Source organism: Xenopus tropicalis, chromosome 8 (genome assembly GCF_000004195.4).
Source record: "Xenopus tropicalis strain Nigerian chromosome 8, UCB_Xtro_10.0, whole genome shotgun sequence".
In the NCBI taxonomy this organism is placed as follows: Eukaryota; Metazoa; Chordata; class Amphibia; order Anura; family Pipidae; genus Xenopus; species Xenopus tropicalis.
In genome coordinates, this window is record NC_030684.2 from 36,777,038 (window position 1) to 36,798,726 (window position 21,689).

The following is a 21,689-nucleotide window of genomic DNA, read 5'->3' on the forward strand; positions in this document are numbered from 1 at the left end:
GTCTACAGGCAACAGCAAAGGCGCATTCATTTTCAAACAATTTGGGTTCAAGCCTCACTTTAGACTCCACCCCCGGCCAGTCTTAGAACTACAGCAAGATAGCTTAAAAGACAATCTATGGCAGAAAATATAGATTTAATTCAAATCTCACCTTCAGGGTCTGCACCAGAAGGAACAACGCCACAGAAAATAAAGAAAAGTATCTAGGATTTTATATAGACACTTCAAGCTGGTTATTCATGTGAATCTAGAACAGCAAATAGGCACTCTCCTCAAATATTATCCTAACTGGCATTCAGGCGACTCCCCCATTACAACTGCTTCTTGCCGCACAGTTTGGGAAACACTGCCTAAAGCATACTAACAGCATTTCAATACATGCTTGTAGGATGAGGTATTTTGTGTTCCCATCACTCTTCTCTCTTTAAAGAGAGTTTATTTTTCCCTTAATCAGAAAGTAATGTGTGAGGACATAGCTCAATGTGTGCACAGAAAATCCCTTCTTGTTTGCATTTATACATACTCCACTAAGATTTTAGAAGCTTGAAATTTTGACAATAGCTCCTGAAAGTGATGACATGTATAGGACCTAAGGCTGTGGAATTTTAAAGGCCCCACTGGCTTTCCAAACTGAAAGTTGCAGACGAGGCAGTGAAATGAGAAACAATTCTGTATATATGTATGCATGCATGCAACAACTCACACTGATACACCAACCATAATAAAATCCATATGGTAAACTGATTTTTCACATTAGGAATTAGTAGTGCTACAGGGCAGTTATGCCCACCATGCAGAGTTGTATGGCCCCCTTGAATGCAGTGGGCCTAAGATTGTAGATAAAACCATCTCCTCCATCTTACCTATATTTGGGGAGTCCCACCCTCATCCGTTTTGAAACATCTATTAGTGCAGTGTTTTTCAACCTTTTTTGGGCAAAGGCACACTTGTTTCATGAAAAAAATCACGAGGCACACCACCATTAGAAAATGTTAAAAAATTTAACTCTGTGCCCAGCAGCAGTGCCCCCCTAGTACATTGGTGCCCAGCAGCAGTGCCCCCCTAGTACATTGGTGCCAAGAGCAGTGCCCCCCTAGTACATTGGTGCCCTGCAGCAGTGCCCCCCTAGTACATTGGTGCAAAGAGCAGTGCCCCCCTAGTACATTGGTGCCCTGCCTACGGCACACCAGGCAACATCTCGCGGCACACTAGTGTGCCGCGGAACAGTGGTTGAAAAACGCTGTATTAGTGAACAAGTATGGCCCATTTGTATTTGTATGTGATCATGTGCCCCTTAGGTACCTCTTCTCTAATGTAAACAAAGCCAGACTGAACAGCCTGTTTTCATAACTAAAATATTCTATTCTGTTCACAAGGTACTCACAGGGCCCTTGGGGGGAAAATGTTATAAATATGGAGGGACAGATTATACACATGCTTGTCTTTGGTGGTGTACTATTTGTGTAAAACTGAGAAAAAAAGTACTTTACACTGACGGGACCAAGTGTGTGTTTGGAAAGGAATACACTAAGAGACAGGTATAACGAAGGAGAGACAAAGGAAAAGTTATGTACTATTTATTAGCCTAAAGGGCATGTGAGTTCATATACTTGTCAAGGGGAAAGTACAACATGCCTGTAGGATGGGAAGAGAACAACCATTACTCAGGGCTGACAAGAGAACAAGCAATATTACTAACAATGACATAAGAAAGAACTTGGGGTGAGTATAGACAAGAGAAAGGTCTGGGTTAAAGAGATAACATGTTCCCATGTAATGCAGAAATGTCGATAGTTTACTCCAAAGCAAAGACTGACCCTTTGGCTCTGGTTTTGTAAAGGATGGGGGGTTCTTGTGCCGACTGTGGGGTAATTGTTTAAAGTGGATCTGTCACCCAGACATAAAAAGCTGTATAATAAAAGTCCTTTTCAAATGAAACATAAAACCAAAATTCATTTTTATATTAACACATTCAAACCCATTATAAATGGATTTAAAAATCCCAGCTGTCAATCATATACTGCCTGCCCGGCCTCTATGCCTCAGGCATAGAGGCGGGGCAGAGTTACCTCAACTTTCCATTCAGCACTCACATTCCCCCTACCTTCTCACCATCTAATTGTGTAGTCAGTGCATGGGCAAGGGCATCAGGTCCCCCATTCTGGCACATACACAAGATTTTGGGGTGATACAAAGCTTGCCTTAATTACAGTGCCCATAAGATGGCAGCTGCCTGCTGGCTGTGATTGTATATTTCCAAGACTGAAGGAAAAAAGATTTATATCATTTATATAGTATGTGAAGTTAATTTTGCTTATCAAACACAATAGAAAAGAAATTGGAATTATTTCTTAGGGTGACAGGTCCCCTTTAAGTAAAATTATATATCTCCATAAATGTATGTTCATAAAAATGAATTCTCAGGTTAGGGTCTGTGTTTATATAATTCATGTTTACTGTGTTACATATATTTATACATATATTTACAAATACAGACTAAATTCCGTGACAGGATGCCTGGAGTGATTAATAGGTTGCTAAATAGGGGGGAGTTTGGTCTTCCACTGCCACCCAGCAGAAAAAATGTAAAGCCCTATGGTTGGCACATGTAGAGCAGTGACAGACAGACCTTGGTGTAACAATGCGTTGGCACAGAGATTTCCTTGTTACCACCCCATGTGCATGCAATAGGGTGGTTCACATATATAAGTAAAAAGAGCAGTGACTGGCGGACAAGGGTGTTTTGTCCAATGCTGTTTTCCACCAGAGGGAAGATGCAGGCAAATGCCCTGTGTGCCTGTCCCCTCCCCACATTTCAAGCACTCACTTTCCTCCCCATCTAATTGTGTAGCCAGTGCATGGTCATGTACATCAAGTCCCCTGTTCAGGTGCATACACAAGATTTTGGGACGATTTTGGGGCTTGTCTTAATATCAGTGCCCACAAAATGGAGCCTGCGTGCTTGCTGTCATTGTATAATTCCAAGAATGAAGGAAACAAGATTTATATTATTTATATATTGTAAGTGAGGTTTGTTTAGCTTGACAAACACAATAAAAAAAGAATTTGAAATTATTTTAGAGTGACAGGTCCCCTTTAATTCATAAAAACTCACCCACATTCTATTCATTCCTATGGGATTTTTAGAAGCGTATTTATCAAATGGCAAGTTCTAACCCACTGATTAACATGCTTCTAAAAATCCCATAGGAATGAAAAGAACGTGGGTGAGTTCTTACGTATTAAGCTCCAAATGTTCAGGGGCCGATAATGTGCTGATTTCATAAATATAAGACTATGAAGAATTGGGCAATGCAGAATCTTTAAGGTGGCCATACAGGCTACAATCACAATCTTTCCCACAACCATTGGTCATAGGAAAAAATCGGTGGAATTGGGGGCTGCATCGGCTCATTCATATGGTCCTCACTCCAATAGATCCTTTCCTCTTGTTGTAATTTGGTCATTTGGCCCATCGCATTGCCCACCAATAAGTCAACGTGGTCCCTGATCCAACAGAAAAATCAAACCTGCATGATCAATATCGAATTTTAGGCTTGGGTACACCTGTGGCGGGTGCCCTTACACGTGCACATAAGCTGCTGTATTAGTCTGAAAGGCTCGAATTAGCTAAAATCTGCCTGTGTATGGCCACCTTTAGGTCTGAGTGGGGCAAGGGAGAGCTAGCACAAATTGTGACCAAGGTATGTCGCAAATAAGCCTAGTCTGTGCTGGTCCCCACAAATCCCAACACATTAGGACTGCTCTTAAAATTCACATTTGTTCTGCGCTATCTTAACAGTAAGCATACACTGTGCTGCCCTGTGGCCCTAAACCTTTATGCTCATTTTCTCTCCCCTTCCTTATTTTATTCCTCTCTCCCCCTCCTGCCTGAACTATTCTTTTTCTTTTGTATACAGCCGTGTCATAACCTACTCCCTCCTGCAGCCAGGACCAGTGCTTCCACAGCTGGGCTTCCTCTCTCCCTCCTGCAGGAGGCAGTGGGACCCTTTGGCTGGGTGGGAGGCCACATTCTCAGACTGTGACACAGGCTGTGACAAGAGACCTTAGGAATGCAGGACAAGGGACCCTGTCAAATATTAACCAGTCTGCTCTATTAACTCTTTGCAAAGCTGAACTGGGTAGCCTTAAATCCAGCCCCAGGCTTCTTTCATAAAATTAGTTCCATAAGCACATAGGATGATTGGCATTGCACTGCTTTTAATTGTAATGAAAAATACATAATGTACACACATAGTGAACAAAGTGAAGACTGTACTATGTACTATAGCAAGCATTATAGAGAGACAGCTATAGCATAAAGAAAGAAGTGTAGGGGTGGATAATTATCAAAAAAGTGTTTGTTATTTACATTTTTTTACTTTATATGGGCTTAAATAGGCACAGGTTAGCAAAAGCAACACACACTTGGTTTGTTTAATTTTTGTCAGTATTGCTTCTTTTTAGTGGCCTAGCATCATTAACATTTCCCTTATCCTTGCACTTTTCCCCTACCATTCTACATTGATGCTTTACTTCCCCCTAACAGTCTATAACCCTGCTTCCTTCTACCAACCTTTGCAATTCTGCATATTCAGTCTTCCCCTGCCACTCTGCACTTATTATTCACCTTACCTTATTATTTTGAACCCCACTTTCTCCTTTCATTCTAAACCTCTGCTGCACTTTCCCCAAACACTTACAGCACCTAATCGTTCTTCAATGCACTATTTGACTTTACATTTGGCATTCTATGACATCACACAAGGGTTCACTATGGGAGAGCTTCATTTCTGTTAGTTCTACAAACATGCAAAGTGTCAGAGAAGCCGAGTATTTACATTTTATTTTTTTCTTTTATGTTGTATTTTGTTCCACTATGCCATAACAACACTACACATGCCCACAAAAAAGGGGGAGATCTACAATATAAAAATGAATGCTAGAGGATACACTAGGCAAAGCACTTACAAAGGAGTGTATCAGAATGAACAAGCTCGCTGGGCTTTACTCGCCCTACAGCAGGAATCCCCAACCTTTTTTACTCGTGGAGAGCAACACAAGCACCATAAAAGTTCATGGAGGTGCCAAATAAGGGCTCTGATTGGCTATTAGGTAGCCTCTATGCACACTATTAGCTTAAAGTAGGCTTTATTTGGTTGTAAATCTTGTTTATATTCAACCAAGTCAGGAATTCAAAAATAACTCCCTGCTTTGGGGGCACTGAGAGCAACATCCAAGGGGTTGGTAAGCAACATGTTGCCCCAGAGCCACTTGTTGGGGATCATTGCCCTGTTCATGCCATCTTCTAAACAGCATTAGATTTGCATTTGGGGCTGTTCTGAGAAAAATTTTGTTTGGCCCATAAAGTTTTTACCATACCATTTAGCTCTTCTATTGTCTATACTCTAAATTAGTTCTTACGGCTGCCATGGTTTGGATAAGCTCTGGTTACAGTATTTATATTCACAGTGTTTTAGATCCGTATATCACAGACTTAATTGCAATTTACAAAAAAATTGCGACTTACAAAAATAAAGCCACTGAGGTATGTACAAATCTGGTAAAACTCGTTGTTCCCAGGAAAGACAAGTATATCCAAGAATGCATATTTTTTATGTCCAGCAAACTAACCCTCTAAGCTCCCAGATTATTTCAATATACTTACTTATACAAGTAAAAAAAGAACACTAATTATTATCCTTTACTGGTCTTTAACACTCTGAACCTATGCTTTCATTCCATTAACACTTCGCATATCCTAGTTTGCCGGGGGGGGGGGGGGGGGGGGGGGCTAAAACTAAGAGAGACAACTAGGGAATGAAGTGGAAATGGTACTATGAGAGGAAAGATAAGAGGAGAAAATACCAAACTGGCATATAGAGAGATGAAGGTTTTTGTAAGGGCTGTCCAGATCTAGACTGCTTTCTCAGATTTCTGGACATGGCTCTCCTTCACTATTTCCTGATCACCACATCATAGTGTTAAAGGTCCCCCACGGACATCATGAGCCTGCCCACTAAATGGCACTGCCACTTGACACCACCTGTCTGCCCCCAACATCACCCATCCCCTGGCCAGACTTCCTAAAACAGAAAGGTGGGAACCCTAGGTTTAGAAACAGTAGAAAGTTAAGGAAACTAGGGTGGAGAGGCCTCTTTGGTTTTCTTGGGGCATTAAAACACCTAGTCCCAAGACATGGATTGCCACTGGTTACTGCCTGGGTGAAAATTAGTTGAAACAGTACAAATATGTTTTATTGAACATCCATAGAGGATAAATTTTCCATTAACCCAACGCTTCAAATCACACAGACTGGGCTTAAATCCCCTATAAAGCAGCTGTGTATTCTCTTCCTATGTAGCCGCTAGAGCCAAAGATAATTCTCTCTTCCCCATCTGTTTTTGGGTGGGGAACATGCAAGAGGTTAAAGGATTGGTGGTGACCCACGTAATACTACAGTGACCTTTTGCCAGGCACAAGCTAATGAGCAACGTTATGAATGTACGTTTCATATTCAGAGAGGAATTAAAATACATGTAAACCTCATAGTATTTTCCTGTTATGGTTACGCACCGAAGGGATTTCTAGGGGCTGCGTGGAAAGAAACAAGGAGATGTCTGATTTCAAACCATAAAGGCTGCATTATATGTAGGGGCTGGTTTTAGGTTTCCACTTCTGTAGCTTGTAAGAACTGCTTTTAACCCCTCAATTTCCAGAAAGGCCTATATGCCTCATTTTTAGTTTCATGCCAGGATAAAAACTCAAGGGCACACTATTGGGACAGACATTGTATTTACCAGCTGATCTATAGACTGCAGGTTGTAATGAGAGTTTGGCACCCAGCATGGGAACACTTCCTGTAAGCAGACTGCCAACAGTTACAGTGTGTAAAGTGATGCCAGGCTTGGGTTACTTACACCCACACAGGAAAGGTTGCAGACGCCATGATTATACACAGAGCGACCCAAAAGTGAGACCCAGAGGGCAAAGTACAATGTCTGCTTACCATGCACGTGTGCATAATGGAAAAAGCTCTCCCACTGAGAATTATGCAGATATTAGACATGAGAATGTTGGAATGTTGAAATCCTTTGTAATATACACCAGGGGGTACATTACCGCTAGATATTCATGAATAGTGGTTTTGGACAAAAAAAAAAAAAAAAGGAATTGTAAATACGGATGCATTGGATCCACAATTATTGGATTTGGCTGTATACCGAATGCTACCGATTCCTCTGAAAATCGAATGGAATCCCAACCCTAATTTGCATACGCAAAGGTGAGAAAAAAATCCCCCAAAATCTCATCCTCAAAAAAAAAATTGATCCTGGGGTACACCGAGAGATTAGTCGCGCCACGGAAAATCTCTGTTGTCGTGGGCGACTAATCTCCCCGCAATGCCACCCCACCAGCTAGAATGTAAATCGCTGGTGGGATGGCATACGTGGCGCCGCGATTTGCCCAAGTCGCCCAAAGTTTCCGCTCAAGGCAACTTTGGCAAATCGCGGCGCCGCGTATACCATGTTTGAATGTTTTAAAGGAGAATAAGGGTGAAGACACACTGAGCTACTAGTAGCAGCTACTTTTAGTGGCTACTAAAATAGACAATGCTGATCATTTACTGATAATTGTCTCTACGTGTGTTTTAGAAGAGACAATTCTCAATATTGTCTATGGCAGGGGATTTTCTGGGGTTTAGTAGCCATGAAAACATAGCTGCTACTAGTAGCTCAGTGTGTCTTCACCCTAAGGGCTGTGACACACAGGGAGATTAGTTGCCGCACGACAAATCTCCCCGAAATGCCATCCCACCGGCTAGAATGTAAGTCGCTGGTGGGATGACATACGCGGCGGCTTTGGCAAATCGCGTCACCACCTATGCCATCCGACCTGCGATTTACATTCTGGCATTCGGTGGAGATTAAATCGCCTGCGACAAGGAAGATTTGTTGTGCGGCGACTAATCTCCCCATGTGTCACAGCCCTTAAAGTCTGGATCACTCGGCCGATTTTACTGGGCAAATTTTACTGTGTAAATGCAAAAGCATCCATTTTTGCACCAAAATCGGCTCCATGGACGCATACAGGCAGACACTAAGCCAGCTTGCATTGGTCTTTCCTGTGATTTTACAGTTCGGGTCAGGCCAAATTCTAAACCAAGTTCTGGATTCAGTGCATCCCTTACTATAACATATATAAGCAGGGCATTCTGGGATCAGCAGTGCCAAGCAGACTGGAAGGGTATAAAAGCTCTACTTGTACTTGTACACTTTTTCTTATATTGAATGAGAATACATGCTCGTTACACGCAATTTTATTTTTACCATAGGCAGAGTTCAAGAAGGAATGTCATTGCTATTATGTTTTTTTATGCACAAAATGTTTCCCAGTGACATGTCTGTCATGTATCTCAACCTGAAGCCAGAAAGTTCCATTTTATGCACAAAAGCATTTTTGAAGTATATAGAATTTCGGCCACACAGAACACACAGAAGAGCAAAAGCACTGTATAATTAAACCAAACATACGAAGCAAGCCATACAAAACAAACAGTTCAAACAAAAGGTAGCCACCATTTGCTCTCCCAGATCCGCCTCAGATAAATATGCAGAATTAGATGCTGCCTGCTGTGTCTGAAGTGCTGCGCTGCATGAACCTCTCACTATTCCTCTCTGCTAGGGCTTTTCTCAAATTACCCTTTGATGGAACTGTAGAAAAAGATTTATTTCATCTCATTTAAGGATAGATAGAGTACAAGTAGGTGGGAATAGGCCTTGCGCAGCAGATCCCCCTTGATATGCAGTCTGTTCCTGGTATTCCAGCAGATTATTGGTTTAATTTACCCAATTATAACTTCCCAAGAGCACAAGCCTTGTTCACAAAAAATATCAGGATCTGGCCAGTGTGTGCAGAGAATGAGTGACAATGACAAGTTTTTTTTAAATAAATAACCTTGAACCTGCCAGCCGTCACCCAATGTAAACATGACCAAGCTGTTAGAGGAGAAACTACCCCCACTTCAGTTTTTAAGTTAAGCAGGCAATACACTGAAAAAGCCACTTGTTTGGTAAGGTTGTCATATGAGCGGATCTTTTCCCTACACTTCCACCTTAAGTTCCAGACAAATACCGGTAAGACATGCCCATCGGAGAGCCCCATACATGGGCAGATAAACTGCTGTCTTTATCTAAAGGGGCCAAAATACACAAATTATATCTGCCTGCATGGCCACCTTTAGGGCTGTGGCACACGTAGAGATTAGTCGCCTGAATTAAAGGGGAACTCCAGCTTCTGAACCAAAAATTGTTGAAGACAACACAGAAACCCATAATATACCGATCACTGTAATCTGTGGCAGCCTTTAAGTTTGACTCAATCACATCCAGTGTCAGTTTTCCTGAAGGCTGCTGCCAAGCAGGGGCATTTGCACCAAAAGCCAATTTGGTCCTGGCCCAGAGCACAGGCTCCTGGTCGATAAGTGTGGCCAAGGAATCTAACCCCAGGAGGTTAAACAAGCAAATAAATAAAATGAGAGATACGGGGAACACTGTTGTGAATGTTGCTTATTTATTATACCCATTGTCTGATTTCCACCTTACTTATCCAGCACTAGTAAAGCTCTGCAAACAGTGCATATACTCAGTGCTGTCCAACTGGCAGCCCATGGGACGGATCTGGACAGTGGCCCCCACCTGTCTGGCTGCTGTGACTGCTTACCTTTGTGTAAGCAGTATCAGCACTGAGAGTAACTGGCCCCCTGCATTGTTCACACCTCATATTCAGGCTTTAATACCCAGTATTGCTCACACCTCAGATTCAGGCTGTATGCCCCTGTTTTGTTCACAACTCAGGCTCAGACTGTAAGTGCCTGCATCGTTCACCTTTTCACACCAGATAGACTGTAGGAGCAGTCAGGGGCATTTCTTGGATCTATGCCACCCTGATGTGGCCTTTCGAATGCTGCCACCACAGAGGTGTGACAAGGGGCTGCCTTGTTAGTGCAGAGAGCACAATTGTGCTATATGTACCAGAAGAACCAAAATTCTGATTTAAACCAGCTTTTTGCCATGATAGCCATGACAGATTTCCCTGTGTTCCTCCCTGCCTGCCCTACGCTGCCTGTGTGTGCCATACTCTGCCTGCCCTATGCTGTCTCTGTGTGCCATACTCTGCCTGCTGCCTGTGGGGGTGAACATGGCAGGCGGTTTGTTAGAAAAATTCCGGCCCTCAGTACCACAGACGTTTGATAACACTGCTCTATATCAAACAACATCAGCAGCATTTGTTTAAGGGAACTCTAAGTCCAGGAGTGATCCAGAGCATTTGCCCCCTGAGGAGCAGACCCCAGGTACCCCATGCTGTCCCATGCCCTAGGGACCCTAAACCAACACCTAACCTTTGCAAAGGCACCACACAGATGAATCAGGAGCGGACAGGGGCGGCCTTTGGCTCCAAAAGGGCACAGAAATACTCCTGCTGGCATTTCTTTGCTGAGTTTCCCACCTCAGGCAAAGTGGCTTGACCATGTTTAGGAATACAATTAAAAAAACTACAGTATACATTTAGCGACTTTCTCACAACATTTAACATCACATTAAGTCAGGTAATAGACAGAGGTTTTCACAAGGGCAGTGCATCTTCTGACCTTGTCAAAATTCATCCATGCAGCTGGCTCTCACAGGTCACTACAGCATATGCCTGGACCTGTTTAGTCCTGAGCCCCACATACTGAGTGGTAGCACTGTACTGGCTCAAAAATATCTCATTCCTGACACTGTGGAATGGACATTTAACAGATTCTGATGAACTTAAGTAGGATAAGGTGCATGTGTGTAATAACACCTACAATGTTGCCCTGTAACTCCGTTCTCATTGCCCCCCATATTAAATAAATGGGCATTATAAATGACCTAGTAAGCTTATTTGCATCTGATAAAGGGTTATATACTGTGATTTATTAAAAGAATGGTTAATGGATCACATGTCTTTTTCCCCTGCAGTTTTGTCTTGGGGGGGTGGGGGGCAAAAACAAAGCAACAAAACACCAGGGGATGTCTAATACCAAGTTCCTTTAGAGACAATGAGCATAGCATTTGGAGAGCAGCCATTTATATTGCAGAAAACAAACACCAACTCTGTAAAAAGGGTAGTTTAAATGCTGTAGGGAGTTTCTTGGTTGTGTCATATTACATGGGAAATCAGGAAATTCTTATTTGCCTCACCTACAAAGTTTTTATCTTCCCCTTTTTGTCTGTGCATGGTACATGTTTTAATTTGATTCCCCTAAAGCCCACGGCACATGCAGAAATGTCAGCTGCTCTGGCAAAAGTGTCTGGAATCCTCTACATGCTCCTTGCCACGTTTACCTTGGTTTGTCACCCAAACACTGCCACATTGAGGATGGCCAGAGCAGGCGAATATGGGAGCTACGAATCTAAGCAGTGCCCCTTAGATGCATCCTTTTTTTGTATAGTTGCTCTAATTATTATACAACAATTCCCAGCATGCTCCAACATCTGAATGTAGCTTATTAAACAGGCTACATAATGTTGAATGGGGCTTCACACTGGGTATTTTTTTTTTTTTTTTTTTAAATTTTGTTTTTATTTTGCGTCATCGTACATCACACTGGGTATTTTGCCACCACCAGTAGGGGCAGTTCTAAGGATGAAACACAGCTCTGTCTTTACCCTTGACTTTCCAACTGGCCTCCCTCACCTATAACTACATAATGGCTACCATTTGGTGCTATAAACTCAGCATGCCTAAAACCAAAGTCCTTTGCTTCTTCCAGTAGTATACAGGATTTTTTCCCCATCACAGCTGATAAAACATTCAAGTTTACAGCAATGTTGGTTGGATTTCAACACTGCAAATACAAACAATATTCTACTGACCCAGTAAGAGCCTTTTGTTCTCTTTAAAACCAGGCAGATGCAAAATTCCCTTTTATAGCGTGTTACCAAAAATGTAAAATGTTTCCCTTAGACATGCTGCTTAACTGGAACAACCTACAGTAATCATTTTAGTAGATATTTACATTACTGTAGACCAGAACCAGATCTAGTGTTAGAGGGCTACTGTCAAAAGCCATGCACTATATGTAAGCAATAAGACATGAGTTTAATGGTACTGGCTTCTAAACCTCATTGCCACCAACTTCCCAGCAGCAATCTTGCCTGTCTGTGAAAAGACACAAGGAGAACTGTTTGCCTTGTCATCTATGGGCCTATGAAACAGGCTGGCTGATATTAGCAGTGACATCCTTAAGGTGACCTGCAGGGTGAACAGCACTGTACTGTACTGTACAAATGGTCCATATGTGGCAATGGCAGTAATGTTTGATGTTGCCAGGCGAAATACTTGCATCTCTCATAAACTGAATAGGAATTGTGTTTCCTCTAACTTTTACATTCTTCTTTGATGCTTTTATATAATATAGGGTGCTGTGTCTATAAATACATGTTGCAGAGCAGCACTGATTTTATTTAAAATAAACTGCTATAAGTTCCACCCTGCTATCTGGATTTTTTAGATGTGTTCCTTATTTTAAGGGATTTGGTCACCCTAATACAGTGATCCCCAACCAGTGGCTCGTGGGCAACATGTTGCTCCCCAGACCCCTTGGATGGTGCTTCCGGTGACCTCAAAGCAGGCCTTCATTCTTGAATTTCTATCTTGGAGGCAGGTTTTGGAGACATAAAGACCACAGGTCCTACCATACTTAAGGTCCCCATACACTATAAGATCCGCTCGCTTGGCGATGTCGCCAAGCGAGCGGATCTTTACCCGATATCCCCACCTACGGGTGGGCGATATCGGGTAGGAAGTTGCTTTAAAAAAAAAATAATCCGATCGTTTGGCCCTGAGGCCAAACAATCGGATTACATTTGCGGCCATGGGCAGTCGGTTCGGGGACTGCATCAACCAGCCGATGCGGTCCCCGATCCGACCGGATTTTCTAACCTGGCCGATCAATATCTGGCCAATTTCAGGCCAGATATCGGTCGGCCAGGCCGCTCGTTTCTGCTCATACACGGGCCGATTAGCTGCCGAATCGGTCCAAGGGACCGATATTGGCAGCTTCTATCGGCCCGTGTATGGGGGCCTTAAGCCTCCTGTAGTCTGCCAATCCACATAAGGGCTACAAAATAACCAATTACAGGCTTTTTTGGTCACCTCCAGGAACTTTTTTCATGCTTGTGTTGCTCCCCAACTTTTTTTTTTTTTTTTATAGTTAAACGTTGCTCACAGGTTAAAAAGTTTGGAGACCCCTGCCCTAATATAATATAACATCAGAGCATAGCATTCCTTCAGTACTTATTTGCAAGTATAGGTATGGGACCTGCTATCCAGAATGCTTGGAACCTGGGGTTTTCCAGATCTTTCCATAATTTGGATCTCCATACTACTAAAAAATGTAAACATTAAATAAGTCTAATGGGTTAGTTCTGTCTCTAATAAGAATTCATTATATCTTAGTTGGGATCAAGTACAAGTTACTGTTTTATTATTACAGAGAAAAAGGAAATCATTTTTAAAAATTAGGATTATTTGATTAAAATGGAGTCAATAGAAGATTGACTTTTGTAATTTGGAGCTTTCTGGATAACGGATTTCCAGATAACTGTTCCAATACCTGTACAGAAAATTAGTGAAAGTGGCAGGAGTGGCAGCTCTTACCCTGACCGTATGTATAAATGTAATAAAGAAGCTAAGCAGAATAGTATGCAATACCTGTGATAAAGGACCTGCTGGTTTGATATGAAATCCCCTTGCTTGCTCCCCAGTCACAATGAGCAACAGGTTATACTGACTTTGTGCAGTCAAAATTGTAACCCTTAGTAAATCTGATCAGATACCACATAGACAATAGACTATCATTGGGTGTGTTAACGGCTGCAGAGGAATCTGTCATCAGACCAGTGAAATTTCCCTGCACGTGTTAATATGCAATTGAAAGCACAGATTTTATGGGTTGCTCAGAAATGTCTGTATAATGAAAAATATTCTGCCACATTTACTTAAAACGCAGTGGAAATAATATTTCTTTCATTTACAGATGCTTGCAACCAATGCAGTACCAACTGATAGTTCTTGGTTTCACCAAACTTTTTTTTCTCAGATGGGCATGTATGCTATTGTCCATGGAACTACTATTCCTGACCAGCCTGGGCCAAAAAATGCATATGATGTGCCTGGTACACAAAGGGTGAAGTAAAGACATTACAGTGTATTTTGCCCCTCCATGAAATGCGTGGACCCCAACACTGCTATTGCAGAAAAGTCTGACCAACGCCAACCTCAGACCGTCCAACCTTCACAGTAAAGCTGGCCATAGACGCAACAATATAACTGCACAAAACTTAGTTTTGTATGACTTTTGACCATGTGTTGGCTCTGAATTATCGTCCTAATAATTTTCAAGCCACAGCGATTAGTCTTTTAATCAATCAGACAGGTTAGAAACTTTCGGTTGGATAACGATAAAATCTGCGCATGTATTGCGTATCTGACAATATCCTTGGGGGACCTACAAAGCATTTCTGAGACGCCACTTTCGTACGATTGGTATCGGTCAACTATTTCATGTTTAGAACATCCTCCGATTTGTTATTTTTAGTACTTTATCCTACAATTTCAGTCTGAATTTTAGTTTTAGTTGAATTCAAACGTATGTACAAGTGATAAAAGTTTGTCTAAAGAAGACTAAAATCTGAACGTGTAAGGCCACTGTAAGGCAGCTGTGCATAGTATGTTGAGGTCTATAAGGGGACTGTATTTATAAAGAAACTCTTTACAAATGAAGACTGTAGCAGAAACCTGCCCTTCGATATAATGTTATATAAAGGGGCTAAATAGAAATGATTCAATCACTCATGTAAACGGCCGCCTTGTAGCAACAGTTTCCACACAGCGCATGGAACACCAGTATCTGATGGATCCTACAGCTGCTCCTGTAACTGAGGCAGAGCACTCACATTCTGGGCAATTTGTTCTCTGCAGCAATTATAGCACCGAGGCAAAAAAAAAAATAAAAAAATGCACAAGTAAATCTGCCCTTAAGGCAATTCTCTTGCAGAAGAATGTAAAGTGCTGTCTGGGACCAGCTGAGTATAGGGCGCCTTATATACATAGTAACCAGCAATCTGATTCTACAGGATGTTTATATTGGCTGCTATCACAATTCTGCTCACCACAATCCCACTTTCACATTAAAATGGAAAAATAATAAAACTTTCACTGACAATGGGGGTCAAACATGTGGCCATATAGATAGAGCCGAGGATCCTGTATGTTCATCACCCAAATAGTTCTAAATTCCTTCATTTATAGGCATGATTGAAAGGCAGAAGGAACTCTTGTTACCTAATATCTAGGTGCCAACGTAGATCTATTAATTATATCCCACCCCCAGCACAGCAGAATGTGCTGGTACTTGGGATGTTAATTTATAACTAGTCTTACTAGGACAAAGGAGCTAAGGAGAGCAGAGAAGTAAACTGAAAAAAAAGCTAAAACTTCTTAGCGTCCCTCCCCCATCCCTCTGCTTGGAACAAAAGGCATCCAGTCAGTTTGTATCCCAGCCACTTCCTACTGAAATCTAGGCCAATGCAAATTGGAAAAAGAAAGGAAAAAAAAAAAAAGTACCCAAGGAAAACTGTTTTTTACTATAAGCAAAAAGTATTCCCTACTAACTAAACAGACAGATCAAGAATAGAAAAATCCGTAATGCTGATTTTAATGACAAGAATGTATTACGGCATTGCTGCAAAATGAACTGAAGCGATACGCCGCAGAATTGGATATCATATAGGAATCTCACACTGGATTCTATGTACCCCATAATGTACTATACTGCCTTTCCTTGCCAGGTCTTGAAAGGGTTAACATCCCCAACTCAAGGTGTCCATAACCCACACCTTATTGTGACTTTAATCATCTGTATGTACAAAATCGCATCTCACCTAAATGAAATGGGATTGTCTGTTCTTTTTTCCCTTATTCATTTTGTCCCTATTGTTGGCCAGTGTGATTGTTCCCGAGTCTATTAATCGTGCAAGTATCAGTCTAGCCTTGCTTGGAAAGTTAACTCTCAGTTAGCCAAAAACTTTCTAGCACTTGCACTGAAAAATCTAGATAAAAAAATATATATGTATAAAAAATAGGCAGTAGGGTTACACTATACATGAATTGAGTAATTCACACCTTGGGTGTTTAACTCATGGAGCACCAGTGGCTGTAGAGTGATGGGGCAGTGCTGTGGGCTCACAGGGGTTAAGCCCAGGGCTAGTTTATTTGTTTGGGATGGCTGCAGAGAATGAACGGTATGCGCCTTCTCCCCTCTCCCTGCAGGAGCACCGATCTGTCCGGCCAACTGCATGGTTTCAGCAACTTTTATATCAGATCAGAAGCCAGACTTCACACACACTCACTCACAGTTACACACTCACACACTCACTCACTCACAGTTACACACTCACACACTTACTCACTCACTCACAATTACACACTCATACACTTACTCACTCACTCGCAATTACACACTCACACACTTACTCACTCACAGTTACACACTAACACACTCACTCACTCACAGTTACACACTCACACACTTACTCACTCACTCACTCACAATTACACACTCATACACTTACTCACTCACAATTACACACTCACACACTTACTCACTCACAGTTACACACTCACACACTTACACACTCACAGTTACACACTCACAGTTACACACTCACAGTTACACACTCACAGTTACACACTCACAGTTACACACTCACACACTTACACACTCACACACTTACTCACAGTTACACACTCACTCACAGTTACACACTCACACACTAAAAACCCAGTCCCCAGCTTTCCTACAGAGTGATGATTAAATCTTATATGTATGCTGCATGTATATGAATGAATACATATATATAAAATCGTGTCAGGATTCCATAGGTCAATGCCAGTAAATAAAATGTGATTTTCTGATAAATCGATTAACCCTTGGGCGCCTGACGGGCTGAGCTCACAGCTGCAATATCTCCGGTTTGCTAATGACACGACTTTCCTAGATAAACAGCAATAAATAACATTTGCTCTCACAGTAACATCTCTTTTGGGTCCCTGCCAAGTCAATATCGGATCGGGGACGGTACCTTAGAAATGATGAGAGGCTCCCCGTGTTCCAGCCCTCCTTTCAGGGTAAATCCCCACGGTGCGCCCCCCTGTAGCTGCACATGGATGCACTGAGAAGACCCATCTGCAGGCTGCGGATCCATCTCTTCCTAACCTCCATGCAACTCACGACTTTAATCCGAACTGCTCGTCATTTAATCCAGAGCCCCCCCCAGATCCACACAGCCGGGGAGCCCTAATAATCCCAGGAGCGCAGAGAAAGCTTCCTAAAGTCCGAACCGTGCGCACTCTCAGCTCCATTGACAAGGAAATAAAGAAGGGGGAGGGTTCCAAGGTAGGGCAGCCAAACAAACACGGCCATTGCTTAGGGGGCGTGGCTACAACGGCCATTGAAACTGGGGGCGACTTTTTTATTTTTTTTTATGGCCTCAGGTCTCAGGGATTATGGAGCGGGACATGTGAGTAGGTGCGTAGCGCCCGGGATAGTTTGTAACCTCCATTGGGAATCCCAGTAAACAATACATTCATGTGTATATATGTATATGTGTGTGTATACTGCATGATTAGATGGTTCTTATACGACTAAGTTATAAAGTTAATGGAAAAAAGACTTTCTGTGCCAAAACGTTAGGTTAATTCTAATTTTGGCAAGAGCATCTGCTTACCTGTATAATTGTTTTCCTATGCACAATTGGTGGTATGTATTGAATAGATGTACCTGATGGATTTAATGTGTTTCAATTATATTAAGTTTTATTTCGTACACTTTCTTGAAAACTATTCTATGAAGAGATTATTTTGATAACACCACTGTGCTTAAGGTTATAAATAACCTCGAGGTAACTTTGGCGATTTCCGCAAGTCGCAGCACCACGTATGCCATCCCACCGGCGATTTACAATTTCGCTGGTGGGATGTCATATCGGGGAGATTAGTCGCCCGCAACAAGGGAGATTTGTCACGGGCAACTAATCTCCCTCGTGTGCCAGAGCCCTAAGGGTGAAGATACACTGAGCTACTAGTAGCAGCTACTTTTTCAAGGCTACTAAACTCCAGAAAATACCCTGCCATAGACAGTACTGAGAACTGCTTCTGCTAAAACACACACAGTAACAATTATCAGGAAATGATCAGCATTGTCTTTTTTAGTAGCTACGACAAGTAGCTGCTACTAGTCGCTCTGTGTGGCTGCACCCTAAAGGCAGTGACACACGGGAAGATTAATCGTTGCGCGACAAATCTTCCTTGTCGCAGGCGACTAATCTCCCCGAAATGCCATCCCACCGGTTGGAATGTAAATTGGTGGTGGGATGGCATACGCGGCGCCGCAATTTAGCAAAGTTGACTTGGGAGGAAATTTCTGCGACTTCATTTCGGGGAGATTAGTCGCCCGCGACAAGGGAAATGAAATTTGTCGGCGGCGACTAATCTCCCCATGTGTCACAGCCCTAAGGCTTTATGCCATGTGAAGCAGGACTTCCAGCTGTCCCCTTAGAGGCAAAATCTAAAGATCAGCGCAGGGGGGTGCATGGAGTGCAAGTTGGGCACACAAGTGGATGGTGATAATTTCTAGATCCCATAAATCAGATCAGGCAAGTGCAGTTTCAGTAACTGATTGCTCAGATTTTTGTGGCAATACACATAGTTAGAAAATGACAGAAACGTGCAAACAATCTGTGCATCTGTGGCCAATTTTACTACGTGAAAGTATTTGCACAAAGGGGCTGCAGGTGCAAGGATCAGTAGTAAAATGTATTGCCTTTCGCTATGAATCAATGAACACTACACACCTACCCTTGCACTTTCAGCCTGTGTGTGCCAAACTGTCCCACAGAAAGCAGGTGACGTTTACAGAGGCACTTCCTATTCCTGCAATTATGAGATAAACCTCTGTGGCCTTAAACTATTTTTTTTATTTATACCAGTAATCCCCAACCATTGGCTTGCGAGCAACATGTGCCCAGTACCTCCTTGCTTGACCCATGCTAAAACTACTCTCTTCCATAAAAGACACAACTATTTCACCTACTTTTGGGTGTCCGTGACACATTTTTTTTAACCTTTCCTAAACTTTACATAGTTTCCTCCTTCTAAAAACCCCTACAGAAGGACAGCTTTAATATGTTCTCTGTATGTTCTGTTTTTTTTTTTTAATTTGAAATGTTTGACTGCTGCTATAGGTAGTGGTGCTGGCATATAAGTAGTCTAAACTCAAAGTAATCAATTCTGGCATTTTATGGTAGTACTAACATACTCGGATTTGATTGAAAACAGGAATTATCATATTACAGATAAAACAAATAAACAAAATGTATTGTAAACTGTATTATTGCAGAAGAAATAATTCACTGCTCTCTTAAAGGAGAAGGAAAGGCCAATAAAGAGTTAATCCCAAGCTGCAGGCATACCTTCAGTTGTCTCAATAGTGCCCTTAAGTCTCCCCATATGTCACCTGTTCAGATTATCAGAAGCCAAACAGGAAGAAAAAATGCTGAGCTGTGTAAAGAAAGTTCCCAAAATGCCTCACTCCTACTCCAAGAGCAAGACCAGTGTACATGCTCAGTTAGTTAGATTATGAGTCAGCTTCCTGCTGATTGGCTCAGATCCACATTCCTAAGGGGGGGGGAGTGAGTTCTTAGCATTCTTGAGGGAGGGGGAGCAGGAGAGGGGAGAGAGCTGCCTGTCTCTGGCAGAGGAAAACAGACACAGCAAATCTTTTGACAGAGGACAGTGTTTCTGTGAGTGCTTATGGTTGTATTTACATTGACCTTTCTGATAAAGCTTACTTAGTTTGTACCTTTCTTTCTCCTTAAATGCAGCTCTGTTGGAAAGCCATTACAGCTAAAGTTCAAGCTGACTTATTATTTTTCATTTTTAATCATAGATGGGTTGTGGACTGAGTCATTCTGCCCCCGGTTTATCTCTGCAGGGTGCTATCTCCTTCTAAAGCTGATATCTTCCATTGCTACCATCGTTTTGTAGAAACACAACTAAATTCTACCTACATAGAGAAGGACAAGCAGTGTACTTACCTCACCTAATTGCAGCAAACCTGTTTTTTAATTCCAATGGCAGAAATAGGAGCCACCAGAGCGGGGACCACATTAATAAACCAATGCGGCTGACCTCAATCCAACAGGAAAATCAAGCCTGCCCGATTTTCGGGCAGATTTTGGTCTGGAAGGCCCGTCGGAGGGCACCATACAAGGGAAGATAAACTGCCAAGGTCTGAAGGACCCAAATCGTCAGCTTAAATCTGTCCATAAATGTCCACCTTTAGGCTGATTGCCCGCAGAGCAAGTTAAGGTGCCCATACACCATAAGATCCACTCGTTTGGCGATGTCGCCAAGCGAGCGGATCTTCTCCCGATATCCCACACCTACGGGTGGGCGATATCGGGAGTGACTAGGGTAATTCGATCGTTTGGCCCTAGGGCCAAACAATTGAATTATAATGGCGGGTATAGGAAAAGTCAGCTTGTTGATGCGGTCCCCGGACTGACTTTTCCTATACCCGCCATTATAATAAAATTGGACTAGATTTTCTAACCTGCCCGATCGAGATCTGCCCGAGTTCAGGCCAGATATCGGTTGGGCAGGCCCGTAAGGAGTGCCCATACATGGGCCGATTAGGTGCCGAATCGGTCCAAGGGAGCGATATCAGCAGCTACTATCAGCCCATGTATGGGGACCTTTAGTCACCCACAATAGATCTCTGCTAACTGATCACTTACACTTTCACCGGTGGGATGGCATTTCGGGGAGATTAGTCGCCCGCGAACAGGGAGATTTGTCGCGGCGACTAATCTCCCCGTGTGCCAGAGCCCTAAGTGATACGTAGTACAGATTATTCAGTATTATTCATGTCCTGCAGCTCCTCTGTAAAACTCTCTCTGTATTTAGTCTAGTCTGTATCAGTGACACACCTTTATTTACTTGTGAAAGGTGACCCCTGGGGCTGTACAGATAGGCACCTGCCTTTGTCATGCTGATGTGTGAGTCTGTTTCTGCAGGCAAGGCCCTGCTCATGCACACACACATACATACATACAGCTCTAAGCGCCTTTATTTCCTTATCTCCATATGATAACAATTAACATAAACAGGTAAACACAGCCAGATACAGGTACAGCCACCAAAGATAACAGTGTGCACATTTTCATTTGTATAAGACTTTATTTCATTTAAAGGAGTACTGCAATCAAAAGCTTCACTTGCACTGAAAAAAAATTGTTTTTAAATAATAGAATATATAGGAAAAAATGATCTACCAAGATACAGTCACATTTTATGTGTTCATTTTCTGGTGCCATACAGCAAAAAATAAAAAAATGATGAACTTTTTGTTTAAAAAGTTTACTGTGAGTTTTCTCAATAACAGATTTTTAGAGAATAGATTCCATGCAGGCTCCTTTCTTTAGGGCAACAGGGTCAGATTGGGGTGTAAATAACCCACAGGGGCTGCTACTCTTGCATCCCCACTGACTGCCCGCCTGCTTACCAAACGCCAGTGCCTTCCCCCACGTCCGTACCTT

General features: G+C 42.4%; 1 protein-coding gene across 2 annotated transcripts in view; it reads right to left on the reverse strand.

Annotated features, from left to right (window-relative positions):
* shroom4 (shroom family member 4) overlaps nucleotides 1-17,373 on the reverse strand; it is a 69,465-nt gene extending 52,092 nt beyond the window's left edge. The window contains exon 1 of one of the 2 annotated variants that reach the window (XM_031890597.1): nucleotides 17,175-17,243. Coding sequence is in view for 1 of the 2 variants with exons in the window: in NM_001079276.1 (NP_001072744.1) it covers nucleotides 17,175-17,297 (123 nt within the window). In the remaining variant the exon portion in view is untranslated. 2 annotated transcript variants of the gene reach the window in all.
* Nucleotides 17,374-21,689: the final 4,316 nt, after the last annotated feature.